At 39.4% G+C, this 23,419-nt stretch overlaps 2 protein-coding genes across 5 annotated transcripts in view; one reads left to right on the top strand and one right to left on the bottom strand.

Annotated features, from left to right (window-relative positions):
* Positions 1-3,657, top strand: part of LOC139941536 (osteoclast-stimulating factor 1-like) — a 14,024-nt gene extending 10,367 nt beyond the window's left edge. For all 3 annotated transcript variants that reach the window (XM_071938080.1, XM_071938081.1, XM_071938079.1), the window contains one exon: positions 403-3,657. In XM_071938080.1, the coding sequence (XP_071794181.1) occupies positions 403-446 (44 nt within the window). In that variant the 3' untranslated portion in view covers positions 447-3,657. The remainder of the gene's footprint in view (positions 1-402) is intronic.
* LOC139941535 (uncharacterized) lies at positions 1,995-23,419 on the bottom strand. 2 transcript variants are annotated; one of them, XM_071938077.1, is made up of 6 exons: positions 23,308-23,419; positions 15,062-16,837; positions 13,756-13,897; positions 12,089-12,166; positions 7,295-7,363; positions 1,995-6,214 (listed from the first exon to the last, which is right to left on the bottom strand). In XM_071938077.1, the coding sequence occupies exons 2-6, from the start codon at positions 16,829-16,831 to the stop codon at positions 6,147-6,149; spliced, it is 2,127 nt and encodes a 708-aa protein (XP_071794178.1). In that variant the 5' UTR covers positions 16,832-16,837; positions 23,308-23,419; the 3' UTR covers positions 1,995-6,146. The 2 variants fall into 2 exon arrangements, with proteins under 2 accessions (XP_071794178.1, XP_071794179.1); XM_071938078.1 differs by having other exon boundaries at positions 15,062-16,840; positions 23,308-23,410.

The following is a 23,419-nucleotide window of genomic DNA, read 5'->3' as shown; positions in this document are numbered from 1 at the left end:
ATACTATCGAATATCGCGATATTAATTTGGAAACGATTTCGATATCGGATGGATTTGGTTTTAATCGAAATGATATATCGCGGTATCGATTAAATATTGCGATGTATTTGCTAGCTGAGACATCTTGCACCCCCATAGGTTTGGAGTAAAACCAGAAGAATAGGTCATTAGAACACCTCTTATGCTATGACTGTCTCTTCTACAACTTTCACTAGGAGTTTGAAGACTGATGATGTCAAATTTAATTAATCGCGATTATATCGAATATCGCGATATATTGTCGGCGATATATCGTGAATAAAATTAATCGATATCGCCCAAGCTTATCTGCGACTATTTTTTCGTCTCAACCAATCTTGTATAATACATTTTATGAATAATTTGGAATGATTTGTTTTACAGGGTTGGATGATGAGGACTACTTAAACGATGAAGACAGCGATTAGTTCCAGTCATAAATCTACGCATATCGGAGCGTCATTATCATTCCAAGGTTTTTTCTCTTTTATCCTGTCGTTGCCGACTCCTAATGGTGTTTGGCCTCGGTTAATTTTCCTAATTAAAGATATCATCTGACATGTCTCGTCGTCACATCAACGCGCAACTAATGTGAACAGTTCCGGCTGTTGACGATTTGTTTTGTTGACAGGGTGTTTTTTCTTTCTGCGTCAAATTAAATGAAGCCCTCTTTAGAAAGTGAGGAGCCTCCCGTTTTTTTGATGTTGGTTTTTTCCTTCAAGTTTTTGACAAAGCTCTTTTGAAGATAGATATATCATCGGCTCTCTAACTTTTACCAATAATATCATCTCCATCGGCCTTGCACCTTTAGGTTTTTTTTGTTTCTGTTTTTTAAATATATCAAATTTTTTACAAATCTGATGTAGGGATAAATACATCATCAGCTCTCTAACTTTTACCAAGATCTACAGCGGCCTCGCACTTTTAAAGTTCAGACCACTGCAGTGTGCATTGTCTTTGCCTGTTAGCAACTTAAAAGCACACAACTGTCTTGAGCAAATTTGACCCTTCTGAAAGATGTCTAATGATACTGGGATTACTTCGCAGGGTCTATTCATTGGAGATCACTGAATAAGCAAAAACAAAAACATCTAGAAATGACATTATTTCGACACTTCTACTACGAATTTCCACTTTTATCCGAACAATGGGACGCTGTTTTTAGATGAGTGAGCTTGGCTGAATGGAATTTGATATAGGTATTCTTCTTGTCTTGCAGACTGTATTGCAATCTGCAATACCATTCACCATTAATGAACCACTTGTAAGAACTGTCTGGGAGATAACAGGCATTGATCATTAAGGACAGTGCACTCTCGATTGACTCAATGTACAATATTAGCATTCTTACACAATCTAACTGGGCGCTGTTTTCCACTTTGAAATATTAGTGTTATATAAATTTGTATGTTTATACATGTGTCGGCCCAGGAGTTTCATCTTTGACAGGGCATGCACATAAAGGGCACTTCCATTGACAAACCTTAAAGTACATGGGAAACTTTTGACGAGGCACCAAGGCTATGACCAGGGCCCAATTTCATAGAGCTGCTAAGCACAAAAATTTGCTTAGCATGAAATTTCTTCCATGATAAAAACAGGATTACCAACCAAATTTCGACGTGACTTTCAGGATAAGCAAACAACAGCTTATAATACCAGTAAAAACAATGCAACAAATGGAAGTTTGGTTGGTCATCCTGTTTTTATCAAGGAAGAAGTTTCATGCTTAGCAAATTGTTGTGCTTAGCAGCTCTATGAAATTGGGCTCAGGAGGGCATAGACCTTATCGCACTCGTTACTCAGTATGGGCATATTAGGCGTGGAATGAGGTGCATGCTGGTCTAGCAAGCGATTACGCTAGACCAGAATATACCTCATTCAACAGTTAGCGTTCGAGCAATGGGTATTTGCGAAAAAAGGTTTTTGGCCTCAGTGGCCTGCAGGTAAATCAAGGTCTGATGGGGGTGTGTACCTTTGTTTGGAGGGGGGGGGGGTGGCAAGGCTGAACTTTAAAGGCCACTACTATTTTTATTTTTTATTGTGAGGTTCTAAAGGGCAACTGTTTAGTAGGTTTTGTTGTTATTGTTGATAATTTTGTTTGCCATTAGAATAATACTCGGTTCGACAGTTTCCTTTTTCTTCAAGATTGATATTACAATGAGGGGACAGTAGAGGGCGGTGTGTATACTGTATGGCCCTGTCTGAATTTACAGCTTAGACAATGGCTAGGGCTGGATCCTTCAATGCTTTCTCTGCTGTAGCCTTAGCCAATGCCGCTTCATATGGATGCGTCTTGTAGTTGCCAAAGAAATTGATGATTTTCTTTCTTAAAAAGGGGACCATTGTTAGCCTGACCCCAAATGGGACATGTAGATGCATAGGCACTGTCTTACTTTCACCTAAGCTATCTTAAAGCAAGGTATTTAAACCCATGCCTGTTACTTCATGGAGGCAACAAAGACGATTGTCTCCATGCCCCTGGTCATTGCCTTGGTGCCCTTGAAATGCTCCAGTAGAAATTTACAATTGCCTCTTATAATAGGGTGCCCTTTCTAAGGAGAAAGTGCCTTGGTGCCCTTGCCCTTTCAAATACGAAGCATACAGGCCTGGAAACCGAACCAGGCGAAATGTTCATATGCCTCTGCCTTTAAGCCTTGTGATCTTTGAAAAGCGATTTGGTTATTAAAGTGCTTCTTCTATGACAGCTCAAATGCGAGAAATTACACCAGCAACTTATTCGAATAGATAACAGATAGCAACCAAGCAGGCTGTTCATTACATCTTTCAAATTTCTTAAACACTTTTTTCCTAATCTTAAATGAAAAGTTTATTTTAACTTGAGCAATAATAATTTTTCTGCACTGTATTGAAATCGTCCCTTTAGAGCGTGTATTTTTCTACAACATCAACAATTGTAATGTTGACTTCTTTTTCTGTTTTTTTGTAAATATTAGGCAACTTTTGGCCTCCTTGCTTCACTCTGAAAGAATATGTATTTAACATTTTCGGTTTTTTGTAAAATTGCATGAAGCTGCGTAATTATAGTTTTCATCAACATCATATTTTTTCAGACACCGGACACTATTGGTAGTTGTCAAAGACTAGCCTTCACAGTTGGTGTATCTCAACATATGCATCAAGTAACAAACCTGTGCAAATTTGAGCTTAATCGGTCGTCGAAGTTGCGAGATATTAATGAAAGAAAAAAACACCCCTGTCACACGAAGTTGTGTGCTTTCAGATGCTTGATTTCGAGACCTCAAATTCTAAACTTGAGGTCTCGAAATCAAATTCGTGGAAAATTACTTCGTTCTCGAAAACTATGTTACTTCAGAGGGAGCCGTTTCTCACAATGTTTTATACTATCAACAGCTCCCCATTTCTCATTACCAAGTAAGGTTTTATGCTAATAATTATTTTGAGTAATTACCAATAGTGTCCACTGCCTTTAAAGTAGTGTAGAATTATTCCATATGACAATTTTGAGAGACATTTCATGAATTGTTTTAATTCGTTCCTTTATGAAACCATGGTGACTGTTTACGATTTGTATATTATTTTCGAAAGCAATAATTGGTTATTTGTTGTTTGTTGGTTTTGTTTCAAACATGTTAGATTTTTTTTTTTTTTTTGCTTCTTAAAAGAAACAGTTTAATGACTTGTATTTTAATACACGGATTGCACATACAGGACCTGTCATTGATTTATTGTCTTTATACATAATTACATGACATGTTATTTTTATTGCAACATAAAATTAAGTGAAGGATAACAATATAAGGGTAATGGAAAAAATATACATTTAAAATAATAAACTTTTGAAAAACACTTTTCCATAGAGATTTCTCGTTTTTTCTTTTTGTGTGCTTTTCGTGTCGGGTAAAACCTGACGATAACGAGATAAGTCTCGAAAAAAACACCATTATACTGCTTTTGCACATGAACCTCGTTATCTTCCGCAAATGTTGCAACCTCCTAAATAAACCTAGAGTCGTCATAATTTGCTGGACATATCCAAAACTGTGGAGGTGCTAAAAACACAATTTTACAAGCATGGGACGGTTTATAGAAAAGTGCTAGTCGTTTATTTGACTGGTGCCTTAAAGGCAGTGGACACTATTTGCTCAAAATAATTATTAGTATTAAACTCTACTTGGTAGCGAGTAATGGGAAGCTGTTGACAGTATAATACACTGTGAGAAACGGCTCCCTCTAAAGAAGTAACATAGTTTTCGAGAAAGAAGTAATTTTCCACGAATTTGATTTCGAGACCTCAGATTTAGAATTTGAGGTCTCGAAATCAAGCATCTGAAAGCACACAACTTTGTGTGACAAGGGTGTTTTTTCTTTCATTATTATCTCGCAACTTCGACAACCGATTGAGCTCAAATTTCCACAGGTTTGTCATTTTATGCATATGTTGAGATACACCAACTGTGAAGGCTAGTCTTTGACAATTACCAATAGTGTCTACTGTCTTTAAGAAACATAATGGTACCAGTGCATCTTTTGAGACGTATGCATTTGAGACTGTGTCGATCACTGTCGGGCCACTATGTTCGACAGGGGCCATAATGTCTGACAGATTAGTTTGTCGCGTGCAGTGGACCGGTGTCAGATGCAATTGTGTCCGCCATGCAATACTGTTCGCTCGGGACACTTTGGCATATGCAATCGTGTCCGGGGCTATGCAAAAACCGTCCGGTGGACGACTGCACAGTACGTGTACGTAAGCGAGCGTGCATGCATTGAACCTACGTAATGTTTATGCAGCATGAATATTCTCGTATTTTTATGATTGCAGCGAATACCAAACGGCCGAACATTTCCCATGTCATTCATGACATGCACTTTAAACATGGGCATTTTAAACATGGGCGTTTAATTTACTGCAAGGACGGTTTTGCACGGGGCGGACACAACTGCATATGCAAATGTGTCCGGGCAGACACAATTGCATTAGCAAATGTGTCCGGGCAGACACAATTGCATTATGCAGCAACGTCCAGGCGGACACGATTGCATATGCAAAACCGTCCGGCGGACATTATTGCATATGCAATAATGTCCCCCGGATAGCATTGCATAGAGGACATAATTGCATGCGTCACCGGGCATAATGGCGGACATGATGGGTCGGTCAAAATGGTATGTCGAACACAGTTTACGAGATATGTTTTAAAAGTCGAATAAGGTGGTCGAACACATTTAATCGTGTCGAACATCAAAACTGATACTTTACAGAATTGGGTAGACAAGTTAGATAATTAATAACTTAATATGTTACTATTCACAGATATGTACAGATCGTTTAAAACATTATGAAAATGACTTTTTAAGTTAAAAAGGCCTTAATTGAGCCAACATTAACACTGATTATAAAAAAAAGTGAAAAAATAATATACATTGAAGAACGTACAGTGTAGACTACAAGTATAATACAACACAATTACAGAGAAAACCAATATTAAAGAATACTTGGTATGTAGATGTCACCTAATAAAAGTGCTAAAACGCAGTTTTTTGGGGGTGCTTTCATTGATCTACTTACTACAAATTACAATGTATATTGGTCTGGGTTTTCGTCTTTGGTTCATATTTTTTTACGAAAATTGTACATGTACAACGAAGACACCATTTAAATCACTTCGTTGAATACATTTAGTAGGCCTAGGCCTACCCTGTGAACACATCTTAGTACACGAGACGTAAAACAGATATTAATTATGCAAACCTTAAGTGCTTATAATTTCTGTCGTTAACAATTAAGTGGGCTACAATTTTACAGACAAAGCTTTTGCGACAATCTCTTTTCAAAAGAGAATGTTTAAACATTGATCGATGCTTTTTAGTAAACTGGTTACTTCAAAAAAATCGCCAGCCATTTTTATTTATGGCTGACTTTTGAACCGTCACATTTTAGTGAATTCATATGTTTTAGTGGGAATGAATAAATGAATTACTGTTTTCTTTGGTTTGTGTGGGTGTTTTATGGAATTTGGGCTGGCAACCAGTTTCTGTTAAGCAAAATGTGTCTGTGCTTAGCAATTGGGCCCAGAGCGGTCGATGATAATGACGAGAATCATTTGAACGAGTGAACACTGACGGGGTTATTTCGCAGACGGTCAGTCCATGCATGTGCCGTGCGAAGACAAAATATGGCGGGAAAAGTGGTTGAGGGCTCCCTGGTTCTCTGCGGAAGAAATAATAGATGCTGGGAATAAATAAGGGAACCATTGAAGATTCTCGAAAACAAAGGTATTTTAAGGGATTCTTTATTGAAAAGCTCTCAAAAGGTGAGGGCCAAATTTCACCACCGGAGAATATTGCTTTGAAATGTTCTACTGCTAAAGAAAGATTGAGCAAGATACCATTCACATTTTGCATGTGACATATTTTGTCTGACAACCTTATGCTGGTACGCATAACGTACATCCCAATCATTGTAAATAGGAAACATATCTTGCACTAAACTCTGACGATTCCTTTTTCTCAACTGAATTTGTTTTAGCGCAGGGTTAAAAAAGCTTTCGGTGTTCAAATGACACCATGGGTGTTTTCACATATTGATATTAAGGAGAGAATCTAAATTAACCTCATAATGGCGTTGTTGTCAAGCTTGATTGTTGTTAAAGATTTTGTGGTGTAAGCATTGAAGTTATTGGTGTTGTCACTTCAAAATATCAAAGAGAGAACCAAACAAACACCAGTGTGAAAGAAACAAAACATCAATGTAAAAAAGAAATCGCTGAAATGGGTGTTATTTTAACACCGTGGTGTAAATTGTGTTCCTTTTTAGATATCAATATTGTGACAACACCCATGGTGCAGTTATAACTCCTCGGTCTGTTTGCAGTGGATAAACATTAAAGGCAGTGGACACTATTGGTAATTGTCAAAGACTAGCCTTCACAGTTGGTGTATCTCAACATATGCATAAAATAACAAACCTGTGAACATTTGAGCTCAATCGGTCATCGAACTTGCGAGATTATAATGAAAGAAAAAAACCCTTGTTACACGAAGTTGTGTGCTTTTAGATTGTTGATTTCGAGACCTCAAGTTCTAAATCTGAGGTCTCGAAATCAAATTCATGAAAAATTCCTTTATTCTCGAAAACTATGGCACTTCAGAAGGAGCAGTTTCTCACGATGTTTTATACCATCAACCTCTCCCCATTACTCGTCACCAAGAAAGGTTTTATGCTAATAATTATTTTGAGTAATTACCAATAGTGTCCACTGCCTTTAATGTTATGGTTTTTTTTGCATACCTCTATACTTCTGTTGTGCCGTTAGGTAAGCATTGCGTCTCATCTCGATCTCTGTGCTCAGTTGGTGCTCTGTTGAAAAAAAAATAAAGAACAAAATATAAGATGAGTTATCTTCTGATAAAAAAACACTAGTTCCACCAGCTGATGATGAGCATTGTCTTTAAAGGCAGTGGACACTATTGGTAATTGTCAAAGACCATGCTTCTCACTTGGTGTATCTCAACATATGCGTAAAATAACAAACCTGTGAAAATTTGAGCTCGATTGGTTGTGGGAGTTGCGAGATAACTATGAAAGAAAAAAACACAATTGTCACACGAAGTTGTGTGCTTTTAAATGCTTGATTTCGAGACCTCAAATTCTAAACTTGAGGTCTCGAAATAAAATTCGTGGAAAATTACTTCTTTCTCGAAAACTACGTCACTTCAGAGGGAGCCGTTTATCACAATGTTTTATATCAACCTCTCCCCATTACTCGTTACCAGGTGAGGTTTTATGACAATAATTATTTTGAGAAATTACCAATAGTGTCCACTGCCTTTAAACAGCATGTAACAACGAGTAACTGCTAATTGTTGTACAGTCATTTGACACCGAGAACGTTGCCAAAGGTTGTCGGTTTCAACGAGCCGAGAGAAACTTCGTTTTTAAGATTTTTTTGTACGGAACCAGTAAGGACGTCGCTTTTGGGGGAAACGGTTGAAACATTTAATTCCAAACAACGGGAGAACAAAAATAAATCCTGTATTTAAAGTGTCGAAATTATTTAGCAGTCTTGCTTTTGTGATCTGTTTTGTGGGCCATTATCTGTGATGTTGTCAGTAGGCCAACACGGTGTTTTGGGGTACTTGGGTTTAAATTGGGAATGAGCAAAGGACACAGTCGTGGATGTAAGAGCAAAATAGGTTAACTCAAAATGTAAGCATACTATACGGCTTGGCTTCTAGAAGACGTTAATTATATATATTGTTTTAAACCTAAGCCCGACCCCCAATGCGATGGTATTCCTTTTCACTGTGTGTCTTTTGTTTAAATACATTCTAAAATAAACTGTGTGTTAACAGAAGAAGCCACGCTCCCCCCGGCGGTAAGTCCACAATGGCCGGTTGAAAAGTCACTCCAGAAATATATTTTTACAATTCAGAATATCATTTTGAAATGACCTTTTATAGGGTGGGGTTGATTTCAAGTTGCCAATTGGTCGTAACTCAATCGGTCTAATTCCCGTTTCGGAAAGCGGTCGTGCCAGTGAAGCCTAACCTTAATGTAAAGTGTATATTATTTTGAAAGTTAACGAAGTGCTCTCCTATATAGTCCGTCAATTAATCAAGTGCGTTTCCTTGTATTTCCTGATGGAATAATGGTCATCAGTTCGCGTCGAATCTGGGTTATTTTTTTGACATTATACTGAGATTTCCTGACAATGCACATTACACTCTCACTTTGGAATAATATTCATTTAATGCCACGCGCGCTCGGCATGTAAGATGATACTGTTTAATTTGCGTGATAAGCCCGTAAAAACGGAGAAAATCGTCCAGGTAATTTGAAGTAATTCCATTAAGATATCAGTTACAGCTTACTGTTCTCGCTGTTAAATTGGAACTGATAACACGGGGGTAGTCTTGCTGAAATAAAATATATGTTTAGCTAATCACACGTCGTTTAAAGTGTATTTCAAGTTGAGTATTACATATGAGGGCAGCGAAGCGAGGCATGAGTGCTGACCGGGTATAACCGCGAGAAGACGGGGACAGATGGAACGTTGACGTCCAAGCCTTCCTCGGGGGGAAGGAACCCGTACCCCGGAGTCTACCAAAGAGAGACGGGCAGAAAAAAACTCTAAATCTCCCCTGAAATAATCAATTACTTTTCTGTTCTAGCTTTTCATATAGAGAAGGCATAAAGGAAATGAACATTTTAAGATCGACTTCTAGCATTAATCACAGGTAATGATGCCTTGGAGTGCATGACTTCTGGCCGCACCATTTTATTGTGTGCTGGCCCGAACAATACAAGTTTAAACATCCCTTGGCAAGCTAAGCGAACCCGGGTCTTAGCTCTGATTACTCTGACCGTCCATGGACCGTCATACCACAATAAATGACTGGGGGCCCCGGGCCGGGCTTTGCCGTGATTGTGACCGGCTTAGTGGAGGGCCACGTGCTAGCCCTGGTTCACTTTTCCCCGCTCGTGGGGTGTGAAAATGCTCATAACAGGGAAAAGTGCCACAGTATACAACAAGAAAGATAAAAGAGTAACAGTTTCTTTTCGTCAACACACCCCTAGAGCCAAACACATGACGCTGTAGTGAAGTCAATTCCAAGGGCTTATTAAATGGGGGGAAAGTTCTTAAATTTATGAGGCCGTGCGCCGTCCAGCGATTAAAATGAGGTAGAATGATTGAGGGGGAATTACTCTGCAACATTTCATTGATTAAATTGTTGCCGTATTATTTATTGAGAATTAAAAGAGGCGTAGACACTTTGGTAAAGCAATACTTGAATCAAAAGGCAGCAGTGAAAACTGTTCTGTTTGGTGTATCAGTTACCAATTTAAAAACTAAATCTTTGAAAAAAAGATACAGTGTTCAAGATTTATTATCAATAATACGATTGTAATAATACTAATAAATAATTATTAGACACTTTAAAACATTGTATCGAATGTCTTTCTCATCCCTTGTCATTTGGGCCCTCAGCTTTCTCAACTCCTGTGGAGTATGCAAACCGGCAGCCCGGCCAAAACGGCGCAAAACGGTTGCCAACATAAACCAAATTATGTCCTATGCAGATACCCATTATTCTCCTGATGGGTTTTGTAGAAGAATACGCGATATATTCATTACTATAAAGCGAATCATGACCGGCCTAAAATTCTGGTGACCACCAATTCTTATAATCTGCATCAGTTGAAATGTGCTCAACTCCTGCAAAACATTCGCAGCGAAAAAGGGCTGTGACGGCAAAAAATATCGTATCGCATTCGCAGGAAGTATAAACCAGGCTTAAGTCGTCGGGTTGCAGGTTTGAATCCCAGTCGTGACACTTTGTGTCCTTGGACAAGAAACTTAACTATTATAATTGCCTCACTACACCAGAAGGTAAAATGGGTACCGGTGAAGGCATGGTGTTTATTATGACTCTCTTAGCTTGGTGCGCTAAAAGTGACATTCTTGGCAGCACAGACTGTATACTCACAAGGGAGCTGAGATGGTTTAACGAATGAAATAATGGCTAGTGACTGGAGTAATAAGATTCATTCGCCATAAAGCGTTAACATTGACAGATACCGGCGCCACGCGATACAAATTTGCATCATTTAGGTTTGAAGAGAGAAAAAAAACCAGGAAAAATCATACACATTTTGTTGTTAGGAGAACTTTAAAAAGCATGTTTGTATGCGTATAACTTTGATGCTCTATTGAGGCGGGGTAGGGGGAGATACAACCAGGCATTGGGCTGGTATCCTTCTGTAAAAAAGCAGTGTCTTACAAGCGTTTCTTGGCCGAGCGCGGGCTTAGCGCAACGGACACAAGTTGTTCCAGTTTGGGTTCTGGTATAGTGGTTTGGGTCCCTCATACACGCGACATGTCCTCAACTAAGACACTCAACCATAATGAATTGGCCTTCGGATTGGACATTTTAATGGTGCTCCCATGTGTTGTGTAAACGCCCGGATAAGATGTCTTTATTAAAGGCAGCAAATTACACCAAAGTGGGCCTTGAGCACATTAGGCACTGAGTGAATCGCAAATCATAAAACCCTTAACCATAACGTGAAATATTAATAAATGCTAATAAATATCCATATTATTACTGTATTATCAATATATGAATTTCAAAAATCAGTTTTTGGTGTATAGTGTCCCATCAACGTTAATATTCCTTACGGCTAATGACATTTCACCTAGTGGTATGGCCTTCAGTACATATATGCACACAGAAGTCTTGCGCCACGATTTTGGCAGTGGCGTAACATATCCGCAGTGGAGATACCAATTTCGAAAAAGGGTACCATCGACTAGTAACGTAAATGCTGCTACACCTGCACCCAAAACAGCCAACCCTGAGCCCCAAAATTTTGATTTATCAGTTATACTTATGGATTTATGAAATCGAAACATTGATATTTTGCACAAAGCCAATTTGTAGGCGGCTGTGCGTGGCCCCATTATGTTTTGTCCTGTCATATTTCAAAGACTCATAAATCCAAATGCAAGGGGCCATGATACATATGGAATACTTTTCCTTCCTATTTTAAAAAAGTATTCTCAGGTTTTAGTATTTGTATTCCAGGCTTATTTATTTTCAATACTCAGTTTATATTATCTTCGGAATATATTCAGACACTTTTGTGAATAGGCCCTACACTTTTTGTATTATTTACGCTTCGGTAAACGAAGAATACGGCATGATAGTTTAAATAATATTCAAATATTAATTACAGGCAAACTTTAATGGTGAACTTGCGGGTACAACGATGTAGGCCTATACAACTCTATTGTGAGAACTGTTGGATCTGAGAAGAAACCTTGTTTCATTTTGCATAAAACGCCTCGACTGTTTACTCGCATTATCGCCAAACGTGTGAACGGATAGTTGATGTCATAAAAAGCACTCTCCCACAACAAAAGACTATAATTTTCACACGGTAGAGCAGATCTTTGTCTTTATTATGCTAATATTTTTCAATGGATGTTGAAATATTACCATTTTTGTATTGCAATACTTGTTGTGTGCGAACATTAAATTTAGTTATAGTTGATTGACACCTACATGTGGCTGTACATACCTCGCGCAATGAGTTGGTGGGCAACCACATTTCTTCTATACTGTCGTTCAAGTTTAGCCACGCTCTCCACAGCAGTATCTGAGAGTTTACGGGACAAAAAAAATACACACTCTAAGTACTCACAAAAGATTGTAACAGTAAAATAATCTACGGCTGCTTTATTGTAATCCTTTCGGACGTGATTACAAGAGAAAGGAGCACCTTGGGCAACTTTAATTAAGGATAGTCGCCACTAGTTGTTTCTTTAGCAGTTAATCAAGCAGTGGGTATGCTAACGCGCTGAAGGGGGTGAACCGAAAATCTGTCGAGCCTGCCGTGGGGGCCGGGAGCTAAGTTTGCCCCGTCTCTCTCCCCACTCCCACGTGCCGGCAATCGTCGTGGTGCGTTCACGTTCTTCGCAAACAAAGGAATATTGGGGGGATTTTTTTTGGGCACCGGAAAAAGTAATATTAAAAAGGTTGACTTGTGTTTGAGAGACAAAACAATACAAGATATAACATGTAGTGTGACTGATGGTTCATCTACAGCTGTATCTCACGGCCTTGGTTGTAACGCTCTAATTGTGCTAGTCAATACATCACCCAAAACATCAAAATAAAAACATTAAAATAGAATATTGAGAGAACTCTAAATTTGCCCATCCCTGATTTTGAGATCATACCACAGCTTGATGAAATATTTAAAAGACAAAAAAAATCCGTAAAAATAGTATATAATATGCACTTATTTGTTACCACTAATTAAATTCATTAAAAAAAATCTTTGTGTTATGTCATGGTCTCGCGTCAATTGGCCAGAAAATTCTGAATTGATCAGAATGAAAAGACTGCCGCCTGAGGCAAACGTTACAATGGAGGGGACGGTCTGCACCCAAACACGGCTTAATGATGATTAAATTTAGCCGTCCAAAATGGAAATTGTGATTAAACTAGCGAAGCTACAAAATAGAGATTCGTAAATAATGGCAGAGCTGGCGCTGTAATACAACTCCCCTATGAATATTTTAAACCGATGTTGTCGTGCATCAAAAAAACCTCAACCCCATTGGACCTGATTGGTATATTATTTCCCATTCTCGTCGCCTCGTAATCACAAGTAAATGGAGGAATTATTCTTAACAACAGAGTCCTCCACGATAAGCATGATGATCTTTACAATATTATTGATGCAAAGTGAATAAAGAATGAGAAATGTGAGTCAAACTGTAAACAAAGTCGCACAAAAGACAGGAATAAAAGAAATCCAACTGGGAACTATGTAACAGTAAAAGGTGAAGAACGCGAGGACCAAATAAATTAGTTTAAGTTGCGACTTTTATAAAGGCTCAAGGGTTTAATATCAAACAATTAGATGCTCGTTTTGTTGAACTAATCTGTTTCATTCATTCATAGCTTGGGTGCCCTTTTTATCCCCGATCAAACTTGCAAGAGAATAGGAAACTAAAACACCCTTGTTGCAAAAATTTGTGCGCTCTCAGATGCACAAAAGGCTTCAGCTGAATTTTTTTTTTAGTGACCTCTTTCTCAAAACTCTACGCTACTTTAGAGGAACCCGTTTTTCACACTGTTTCACAACAGCTCTCCATTGCTCAAGCAAGTTTTTATGCTAACAATTATTTTGAGTAAAATCGAATGATATGTAAACGACGTTTTAGAAATAATATCTACCTTCAGTCTGGCTGTGTACGGCGTGCTCTTCGTCTTCGCTGGATAGTGACGGTGTAGGACACGCCTTGATGATGTGAGTTTTTGACGGCGGCAGATGACCGACTGACAACAGGGTGTCTGGTGATGCCCTCGGACTTTCAATCTTCAAGAAAGAAACATTACATTCATGTTTATAATCAGCCTATTCTTTAAAGGTATACATCAATACAATCATCTTGGTTTTGGGTCATTACTCAAAATAAATGTTAACATAAAAACTTACTTGGTAACGAGCAAGAACTGTTGATAGTGAAAACCATTTTGAGAAGCGGCCCCTCTGAAACGTAGTATTTGAGAAAGAGGGAATTTCTAACACACACAAAATGAAAAAGTCATGCCTGAAGCCCTTTATTGGGCATCTGAAACATAATGTGTAAAACAATGATGTTTTTTCTCTCATTATTCTCTTGTAAATTCGATGACCAATCGAGCCGAAATTTTCACAGATTTGATATTTTATGCACTACATCAAGTGCGGGTACATGTCGTTGAAAGTATAGTACTCTGCCTCTAACCTTCATCTGAACTTTAGATAACAACTATCCTTAGTCTGGAATCAGACCTCACTCAGTATGTTTTAGTTCATTCACCCTATCCCTTTTCAGAGTGCATGTTATTGTCTGATGTGTTCATTAATTAAAGTAATTGTCATTTTTAATTTGAGTAGTTGCCGACTGTGTAACGCATGAAAGACGTGCTTTCTTGTTTAGATGGGGGTGCACATGGCAGGGGGACGTGCATTGTGCCAGTCCCCACCCACTCCTCCCCCTTAAACAAAACATGTGCTGACTTGCTTGTTGATCATGATCAGTTTCGAATCCGTCGTTTTCTGTATCGCGCTTTTGCTGGAGAAAGTAACAAACAAACACTCCATTGATGTCACTGACCAGCCAAATTAAACTAAGCCAGTTGACTCTGAGTTAAAAAGAATTGCGCTTATTCAGTTTCTCTGATCAATGTTTTCTGCTTCACCAAATGTCTCATTACAAGAATATAGTCATCACTTTTTTTTTGTCTTCTTCTTTTTTCTTTTTCTTTTTAATCGTGGAAATGTCGTCACACGGACATACAAATAGTCTGTAGTCCCTACGTCAAAGACTGCCTCGGTGTACGTCTGAAGATCCAAAATAACTTTAATCAGTTCCCGTGTTAGAAGCGAATCCAGTAATCATTGGTTTAGTTACCTTGACAAACAGTAATGACGATGAATAAACAGCTGAGACTCATCGCCAAAACCCTCAATTAATTACAGGAATAGTTCACTTACCTTTGCAACTGGGGTAGTTCTTTGAGGGCGTTCAGCATCGAGGTCGAGTCTCTCACGGAGGCACTCACCGCGCTCGTCGGCCAAATCCGCACCTGCGTCGAGCGAGCCAGAGCCCCTTGAAGACGGTGTCCTTTTCACGGTCGCGTTGGACTCCTCGTGCTTGTCATTCTGGTCGACCTCGGGAACGAGTTTGCGGGTCAGGTGATTCAGATTTAACGGTTTGTTCTGGTCGTCAGGGGTGAGAACCTGGTGGTGTTTTGATTTGTTGTACGAAGATGGGTCGCAGCGTTGGTCCTGCTGGGCAGACGATATGAAACACTCTTCTGTGACTGATTTTGGCGGGAACATGAATCGTTCTGCATTTGAGAATGCTCTTTCGGGGTCCAGGCAACCTTTGCTTGTTATCACGGGTCGGAATGCTGAGGTGTAGTAGGCTGCCTTTCTGAAGTCAGGGAGGTATTGATGTCTGTTTGAGACCCCTTTCGGTTTCGAGCTGCCATATTTCGACTCGAAATCATCCCATTGGTTTGGTTTCCTGGTAGGTGTATTAGTGGGTGAGCTTTGGTCAATGACTGTATGAATGTCTGAGTCCGGACCCAATAAGGGTTGGTAGTAGCTAGCGTTAGAAACAAAGGGCATTCCGATCGATTTAGGCCACATGGTAGCAGATGGGAGTGGACAACCCGCCCGGGCTCCAGACCATAGGAACTCCATGAACGGGTGCTGCCTGAAACTCGACGGTGATAGCTGGCCGTGAAAGACATTCACCGGGTAGGTTGGCATAGAGTTAGTAGGTGGGTCTTCCGGCAAGGTTTCGGTGAAGGTGGTCGGTGTGGATCGATTTGGGATCGGCATGAGAGGGTACGGGACGTTAGCAGCTGTCATTAGTGTTGGATTATGTTCATGAGCCGGCTCGTGGTCAAATCGACCTCTCTTCGGTGGGCTCGGGAGCAGCCGTTGTGCTGAGCTGCTCCTGCTGTCGATAGGGCAGCTGAATGAGGTTGGTGGCATCTTGCTAGAGCTCTCACAGACAGATCGCTTCCGGCTGCCACCATTAAACATAGCCTTGACGTCTTCCCAAGCGTGGAGAAGTTCCTCTGAAGGGTTCCTGTCAACCAGTTTGATGTGCCTTCTCCAAGAGTTGAAATTGGGGCCGTCTGGTGGATGGAACTTAGAGTTGGGCATACGGTGTGCGTGAAAGATGAATTTATTAGGGGAGGAGAATAGGCTACAGTAGGAGCATCTGATGCATTTCGCCCGGGAGCTATTGTATCGAGACGGCACAAAGGCACCCTGGCATCCCCATGTACACTCGTGGTACACCTCGAAGGAGAAATTCTCCGGCAGTTTAGGTGGACGGTTCTCGGTAAGAAACGACTTACACAGTCTCTCTGCCTCCCGTTTGTTGATCATTCCGCACCGGCGAGAGGACACCGGCATCGCGTTGGCTCTCCGGAGGATTTCAAGCTGGACCGGGGTGCATTGCACGCATGTGATGCCTAGGGCCACGCGGCGATTGTGAATCTCGTTATAACTGAACTTCTTGAGCAGGGTGTTGGAGATCTGAGCCAAGCAGAGTCTCTCCTGGCTGTCTATGATGAGAGCAGCGATCTGGACTCCGAAGAGGTTGACCATGTAGCATTGGTTGTTACTGTGAGTGCATTCAGGCTCCGATAACATGGACGGAGTGCGACTGTGCTCCCTCATGCCATGTTGTTGCTGGTTTGGGCTCGGTGCTGTTTCTGGTGTTTGGCGTGGTGTCTCTTCCATACTGAACTGCTGACAAAGAAGAGGGAATAAACACAATCAGTTTCCCCTGTGTTTTATAAAAATTCGGTTTCTGAAATAAAAAGTGGCATCCCCTTAACATTAGGTTTGGAATTGGATCGGAAAGTTTGTATATTATTTAATATGAGAGTGTTGCTCTACGTGTTATTGCCAAATGCATGGAGATTGTGCCTTTGTTGATGGGATTAAAGTAGCTATAGTGTGACCATAATTATGTATAATGTTCACCCTTTGAGTTGTATACCAGAAATGGGGAACAATATGGGAACATAATTGGGGACTAGTTACCCTAATTACATGTGTGGAGGCTCTTCCACATAAATATTATGCCTGTGCCCCGAAGGGTTCTAAAAATTTGCCGAGTTTCGGCGGTAGCAAGACTTTTCGTCATGTACATTTATTTTAAAGACATTGGACACTATTGGTAATTGTCTAAGACCAGTCTTCTCACTTGGTGTATCTCAACATATGCATAAAATAACAAACCTGTGAACATTTGAGCTCAATCGGTAGTCGAAGTTGCGAGATAACAATGGAAGAAAAAACACCCTTGTCACACAAAGTTGTGTGTTTTCAAGAGACCTCAAATTCTAAATCTGAGATCTCGAAATCAAATTCATGGGAAATTACTTCTTTCTCAAAACTACGTCACTTCAGAGGGAGCTGTTTCTCACAGTGTTTTATACTATCAACCTCTCCCCTTTACTCGTAACCAAGAAAGGTTTATGATAATAATTATTTTGAGGAATTACCAATATAGTGTCCACTGCCTTTAACAGCGCATCAAGCTAGAATAGAATACATTTGTACGATTTTGAATATACTTTTGTCGTTACTCAACATCTTTATATTTCCACTCATAAAAATGCAAACAACAATTCTTATAGTAAGAGAGCGAGAACGAACATTTCTGGACTTTCAAAAAAGTAAAACAAAAATTGGCGAATCTTTTTTAAACTGCTAACACATTGCCATATACACACTTCAAACCACACAAAAAGCACCTGGGAAATCAGAATGCATGTAATTATTATACATCCGCGGTGACACAAAAACCTCGTTGAATAATTGAGTGTAAAATACACCGCCAGAGCATAGACGAGATCGCACATTATCGTTAAAAGCTTGTTGGGGAGGTGTAGACAATTAATCTTTGAAAATAATCAATTTTGAATTTCGCTACCCCTCCCCCCCCCCCCCTGTATTTAGGTTCTGTGGTAAATGTTGGTGGGGCCTTTACAAAATAAAACGGAAATAACAAACAACGGAAATAATTAGAGAAATTCACAATTCCCATGACAACGGAAATCTCCGTTCCATAAAACCATTTCCTGCTTCTTTTAACAATGCTTTTCAATCGCATAATTAATGCAACTAAATGTATAACTCCCATGCAACTATAACTCCCATTTTACGCTCTCTGCTATAACAAAGTATTAATGTATTCAATCGCACATTATAAAACAGAACAGCTTTATAATATTTTAGTGCAAAACTGTCATTACTTTTTCATTGCGTCGACCGTCGCCAGAACCACCGATTGGAGCTTTATCCTTCGTGCTACAGAGTCGAGATTGCGAAATTATTCAACAGGTTTCTTCACTGACTTCCATTAGTAAATTACGTTAATTAAACAAAACCGCAGAGTCGCCTGACCAGACAATGTACTTAACTGCTGAATTTTGTCAAAAACTGTCCGTCGCGCTTCGTCGATCTCATTTTTTTTGTTCTCCTCCGCGGTAGTTTATGTATGGGAGGAAAATAAATGACTTACAATGACTTTGTATGTGTGTAATTAACATTAGTAATTTTTAGGCGGATTACCGACACACGGGAGGGGGGGGGGGGGGGGTGTTGGATTAAGGGGCAGGTCACGTTTGTGTCTATACGGTGTATATTGTTTTGTGCGAGTGTTTTTCTCTCTTTTAGTCTTACGGGAGTAAATGAACTGTCTGTGATGTATAGGGAGATGGTTCATTGATACTGGAGTGAAGTTGGATGTTGATGATGATTAGGTTTAGGGGCTGTACAATTCCACAACACCCCCCCCCCCTCCCCTTTTGGTTGATTAGGTTGTCGCTAGAGTATGGGATGGAAGTGACAAGTTGTTACGAATGATTACCCCATAATAGGATGCGCCAGACAACGTGGATGTTACTTCATCTAAAATGGAAACAAAATTGGAAAAGATTGGATTGCTTCAACTAAAAAAAAAAAAAAAAAAAAAACTGAAGACCGTGCGCTTCTGTGCGAGGCCCAAAACAACGTGGTGTGTAATTAAATAATAATCATTTCCACTGCGACTTGGATAACTGTATTGAAACTCAGTATTTTGGTTAGAAACGTTCACAGAATGGACGAAAAATAGACCAGCATATAACAATGATGTGAAAATTGTAACTGGAAATTTATTATTGTGGAATTAGCATTTTATTTGGGGAGAATTAAAGTGACGTGTTATATAGTTTGCGCAAAGAGCATTTACTGGTATTTCTGAAATCATCTGATGCAATAAATATAAGGATCGAATTGGCGTATAATTAATCTTAACAAAATCTTTAAAATGTTTAACAGTCACAGAATCCCATTTCACCCCTCAAATTATTCTCCCCAACATCAACATGTGAGAGCCATTTCTTCCAGGCCGAACCATCGATATAAACCACAATATTGACAGCACAAGCACCGAGCAGAAATGGATTTTGCAACCCACCCTTTCCAGGACAGCAGCAATGCTTTTAGGAGAGTATAACAATTCAATATGCATGATGAAAACTCATGGGGTCAGACAAATGACAAAATTAATAATATACAATTCGTATATCATTTATCTCTCAGCCGTTATACATTTATTGCCTAATCGAAAACTGGGAAGATCATGTGTAATTCTGAACTGACCTCAGCCAGTGGTTTCGAAGAGAAATTACAGAACTCAAGTTGCCATATTTTGTTAATGGTGTGATCATCGCAGTTTTAAAGATTTCAAAGTCAAAGATAATTTTGTGATGCCCTATTTTTTTTTTTAAAGTAGAGTCTTCATCAAAGTGGATAAAATATAAATACACCTTGAATAACGTGTGAAAGGCCATCGTATTTGATACACTTCCAGTGCGAAATGTGTTACGAACCCAAAACATCAAATGACGTCGTTTTTCTGTTGCGTCACACAATTTTGTGTACGGGAGATTTTAATTCATGAAAATCTTTTATTCAATCGAAATTGTGCTTAAGTTGACCTTTTTTACTAAAACGAAACACCTTCTGTGGAGAATGTTCCAGCCAGCATGTTGTTGAAAGTAGGTGACGTCATGCTTAGAGAGTAAAAATAACTTTTTACACCTTAAGAGGGAGATCCGAGACCTGTTATTTTCCCCACTTTTACAAGGACTGTGTCTTCTGGAAAATGAGCGCATCACATCACCTACCCTGGCCTTCATTGTGGGCCCAAAAAAAAGAGGTTGTGGTATTGGCTTATGGGGCACCCGAAAAGTGTCAATTCGCTAACAAAAATAGCATTGCTTTACTTAAAGACACTGGACACTATTGGTAATTGTCAAAGACCAGTCTTGTCTTTTGGTGTGTCTCAACATGTGCGTAAACTAACAAACCTGTAAAAATTTGAGCTCAATCGGTCATCGAAGTTGCGAGATAATAATGAAAGAAAAAAACACCTTTGTCACACGAAGTTGTGTGCTTTCAGATGCTTGATTTCGAGACCTCAAATTCTAAATCTGAGGTCTCGAAATCAAATTCGTGGACAATTACTTCTTTTTCGAAAACTATGTTACTCAGAGGGAGCCGTTTATCACAATGTTGTATACTATTAACCTCTCCCAATTACTCGTTACCAAGTAAGGTTTCATGCTAATTTATTTATTTATTATATACTAATTATTTTGAGTAATTACCAATAGTGTCCACTGCCTTTAAAAAGTAGGGGTTTCAACTGTTGACGCATTCTCATGTCTATTTTGGTTTATTGTTATTTTGTTTTTCAAATGATTAGGGTTTATTAGTGAGTAATAAAACAACTATTGAATGTTTTTATTCGTGCAATTCGCCTCGTGAGATGGAAACGCCAGATTTTTTCCCCCGTGATTATATTCCACGACAATAAATCCAATATTTGTATAAAGTCTCTCGCATTGAAAGGCGCTGTATTTAAACGGAAAATAATATCCACCAGTCGAGGATTATACGCATCTAGAAATAATAAACCTGTTCTCACTATCGACTATTCGATTACAATACACGGTTATAGATACGGGGGAGTCAGGGGACTTAATCCGGTATCGGAGAGATGATCCGATGATCTCTTTTCAGTTTATCACTTTTCATTTTCCCCCCTATTCTTCTTCTTTTTCCTCTCCTTCTTAATGTTGATGTTTGTCTTTACTGCTGGAGATCGTCTCATGGGTTAGGCGTGACACAGAGCTTCGAGCGGTCCCGTTTCTTCAAGACCTCAGCCGATTATCGCGATAAGTTACCGATGCTCATAGTTTAGGGTTGCGTCGGGTTAAGTAATAAAAATTCATGGCGGTCAACGTCTCGGTGTCGATTTCAGTGATTTTGAAAAGTAACGATTTTCTGATTAAACTGGGCCGGTCATGACTAAATCGTTTCGCTGATTTGATGACCAAGCAACTCGTTTGAAACACAAATGTCTACCTTTTCTCCTTTTTTTAAGGGCATTTGACACTTACCAAAGTTGTAGAAAACCACCACCCCTTGTTTGGATATCATCAATTAAAACGTGTATGATAAACGTGCACAGAATTTTCTTGAACCAACCCATACACATTTGTCGTTGTTTTCAGTGAAACATGGCCAGCAAATATGCTGAAATGTACGCAAGCTGATTGTGTGGCCTATATTGGAATGAAGTGCTCTTTCATGAACAAGATGAGTTAATTGCTTTCTAACAGCGCTTTTCACAGTATAACGAACCAATTTCTATAAAATACAACCACGGGAAATTTCATCAACCAAGTCCGTTTTACACCTAATGCAATTTTCCTGTGAAGAATTAACCCACATCAAGCTAACCCCAGGGTGATCTCACTTCGCTCTACCCCCAAACATGGGTAGCCCCACCCCGGGTATTTCCCGGGGGTTTGCAGGGGTAAGCAATTCACAACACACGGGACCTCGGCTTAACGGCCGATCCGAAGGACAAAGCAATTGAGTGTCAAACCCCTGGGGTCCAAAACCCACAACACCAGGACCAAATTTCGTAAAGCTGTTAAGCAAAACAAAATGGCTAAGCTAAGCACAATTAGTGATTCGCCGGTCATAATGCAAACTGAATGTGATTTGGCTGCATGGTAAACTGTTTCGGCTAAGAAATACTATTCTGTGCTTAGAAAGTGGTTGTGCTAAGAGGTTTTATTAAATTGAGGCTTGAGTTTGAGCCAGGTACACTGGACAACTCGGCCATTTTGTCCGATCGGTTTTTTACCAGAATCTGTATCAATTGAAACGAAAAACGCGGTGTGTCTGCCTAAACTTATGCTAGTTATCAGATTCAAAAATACCACCGTCTGAACGATTGTAAAACTTTGGAATTTTTTATTTTTTTTACAAGCCCGAAATCACGCTCGTTGATTTCGATCCATATTATCACCCGTTTATAAAAACATATGAAACCACCGTCATAGGTCTATAAAATACACAAAAAGAAACTCAAATCAAAATACTACAATGTAAAAAATCAATGGATTAGGTGTGGTCACCTTGGTTCGGGCAGCGACCACTCCTAAAAATGTGCCCTGCAAGACTCGGGCGTACGCCAACGTTCAAAATGCGCATTTTCTTCTCAAACAAAACAAAGCAACTTGATGAAAGCAAAGGTGACAAGACAGCATTAAAACACGCGCCCGAATTTCACGGTCTGTTGGTCGAATTTAACATCTTTACTCGTAAAAACGCGTCTTTTATATCTAACCGTTGGATCGTTGTTTAAGTTGATTTCGGTAAAGCTTTTGTCTATAATCGGAATTCACATTTGGCTAATTATTTGAAAAAGTTCTTTCGTCGAAGATATTTTTTTTCAGGAAAATTCTGATTAATTACCAGTTCCAGTCCTCTTGAAAAATACTCGTCTGAGAGACAGTCAAATTAAGCCGAGGTTTGCTATAGCAGCATGAGTACAGTGCTGGTTCTCAAAAAAAACCTATGTTGACAACTCGACGTTTCGATCAGATGCTCTGATCGTCTTCAGGAGAATACCGTTAAAATTAAGAAAATAAAAAATTTACCGTCGACTCATCAAGTTAGTATTTTAAGGTCTGTATAAATTTTTAAAACAATAATCGAAAAGGCGAAAAGATGAAATGATTGAGTTCTTAAACAAACGCATCCACTCGACAGCAATTGCCAAAATATTTAGCAAAATATTTTGGATGATAAACAAGCAACAAGAATTCTAAAATGAAATTTGACGTAAGCACGGTACTCACCAAATTCGGCGCTCGTTGGCGATCTCTTCTGTACCGTAGATTCCGTCAACCACCTGGCGGAGAGAATCCAGCTCCGACACGCTAATCTCGTGGTGATCCCCGGACTGATAGA

This window comes from Asterias amurensis, chromosome 9 (genome assembly GCF_032118995.1).
Source record: "Asterias amurensis chromosome 9, ASM3211899v1".
Taxonomy (NCBI): Eukaryota; Metazoa; Echinodermata; class Asteroidea; order Forcipulatida; family Asteriidae; genus Asterias; species Asterias amurensis.
This window is presented reverse-complemented; position numbering and strand designations above follow the sequence as displayed.

Coding starts and splice junctions, on each gene's coding strand:
- LOC139941535 (XM_071938077.1), bottom strand. CDS start 16,831: ATGGAAGAGACACCACGCCAAACACCAGAAACAGCACCGAGCCCAAAC. Junction 13,898..15,061: donor GAACTACCCCAGTTGCAAAG/GTAAGTGAACTA, acceptor TCTTTCTTGAAG/ATTGAAAGTCCGAGGGCATC. Junction 7,364..12,088: donor CCACCAACTCATTGCGCGAG/GTATGTACAGCC, acceptor TTTTTTCAACAG/AGCACCAACTGAGCACAGAG.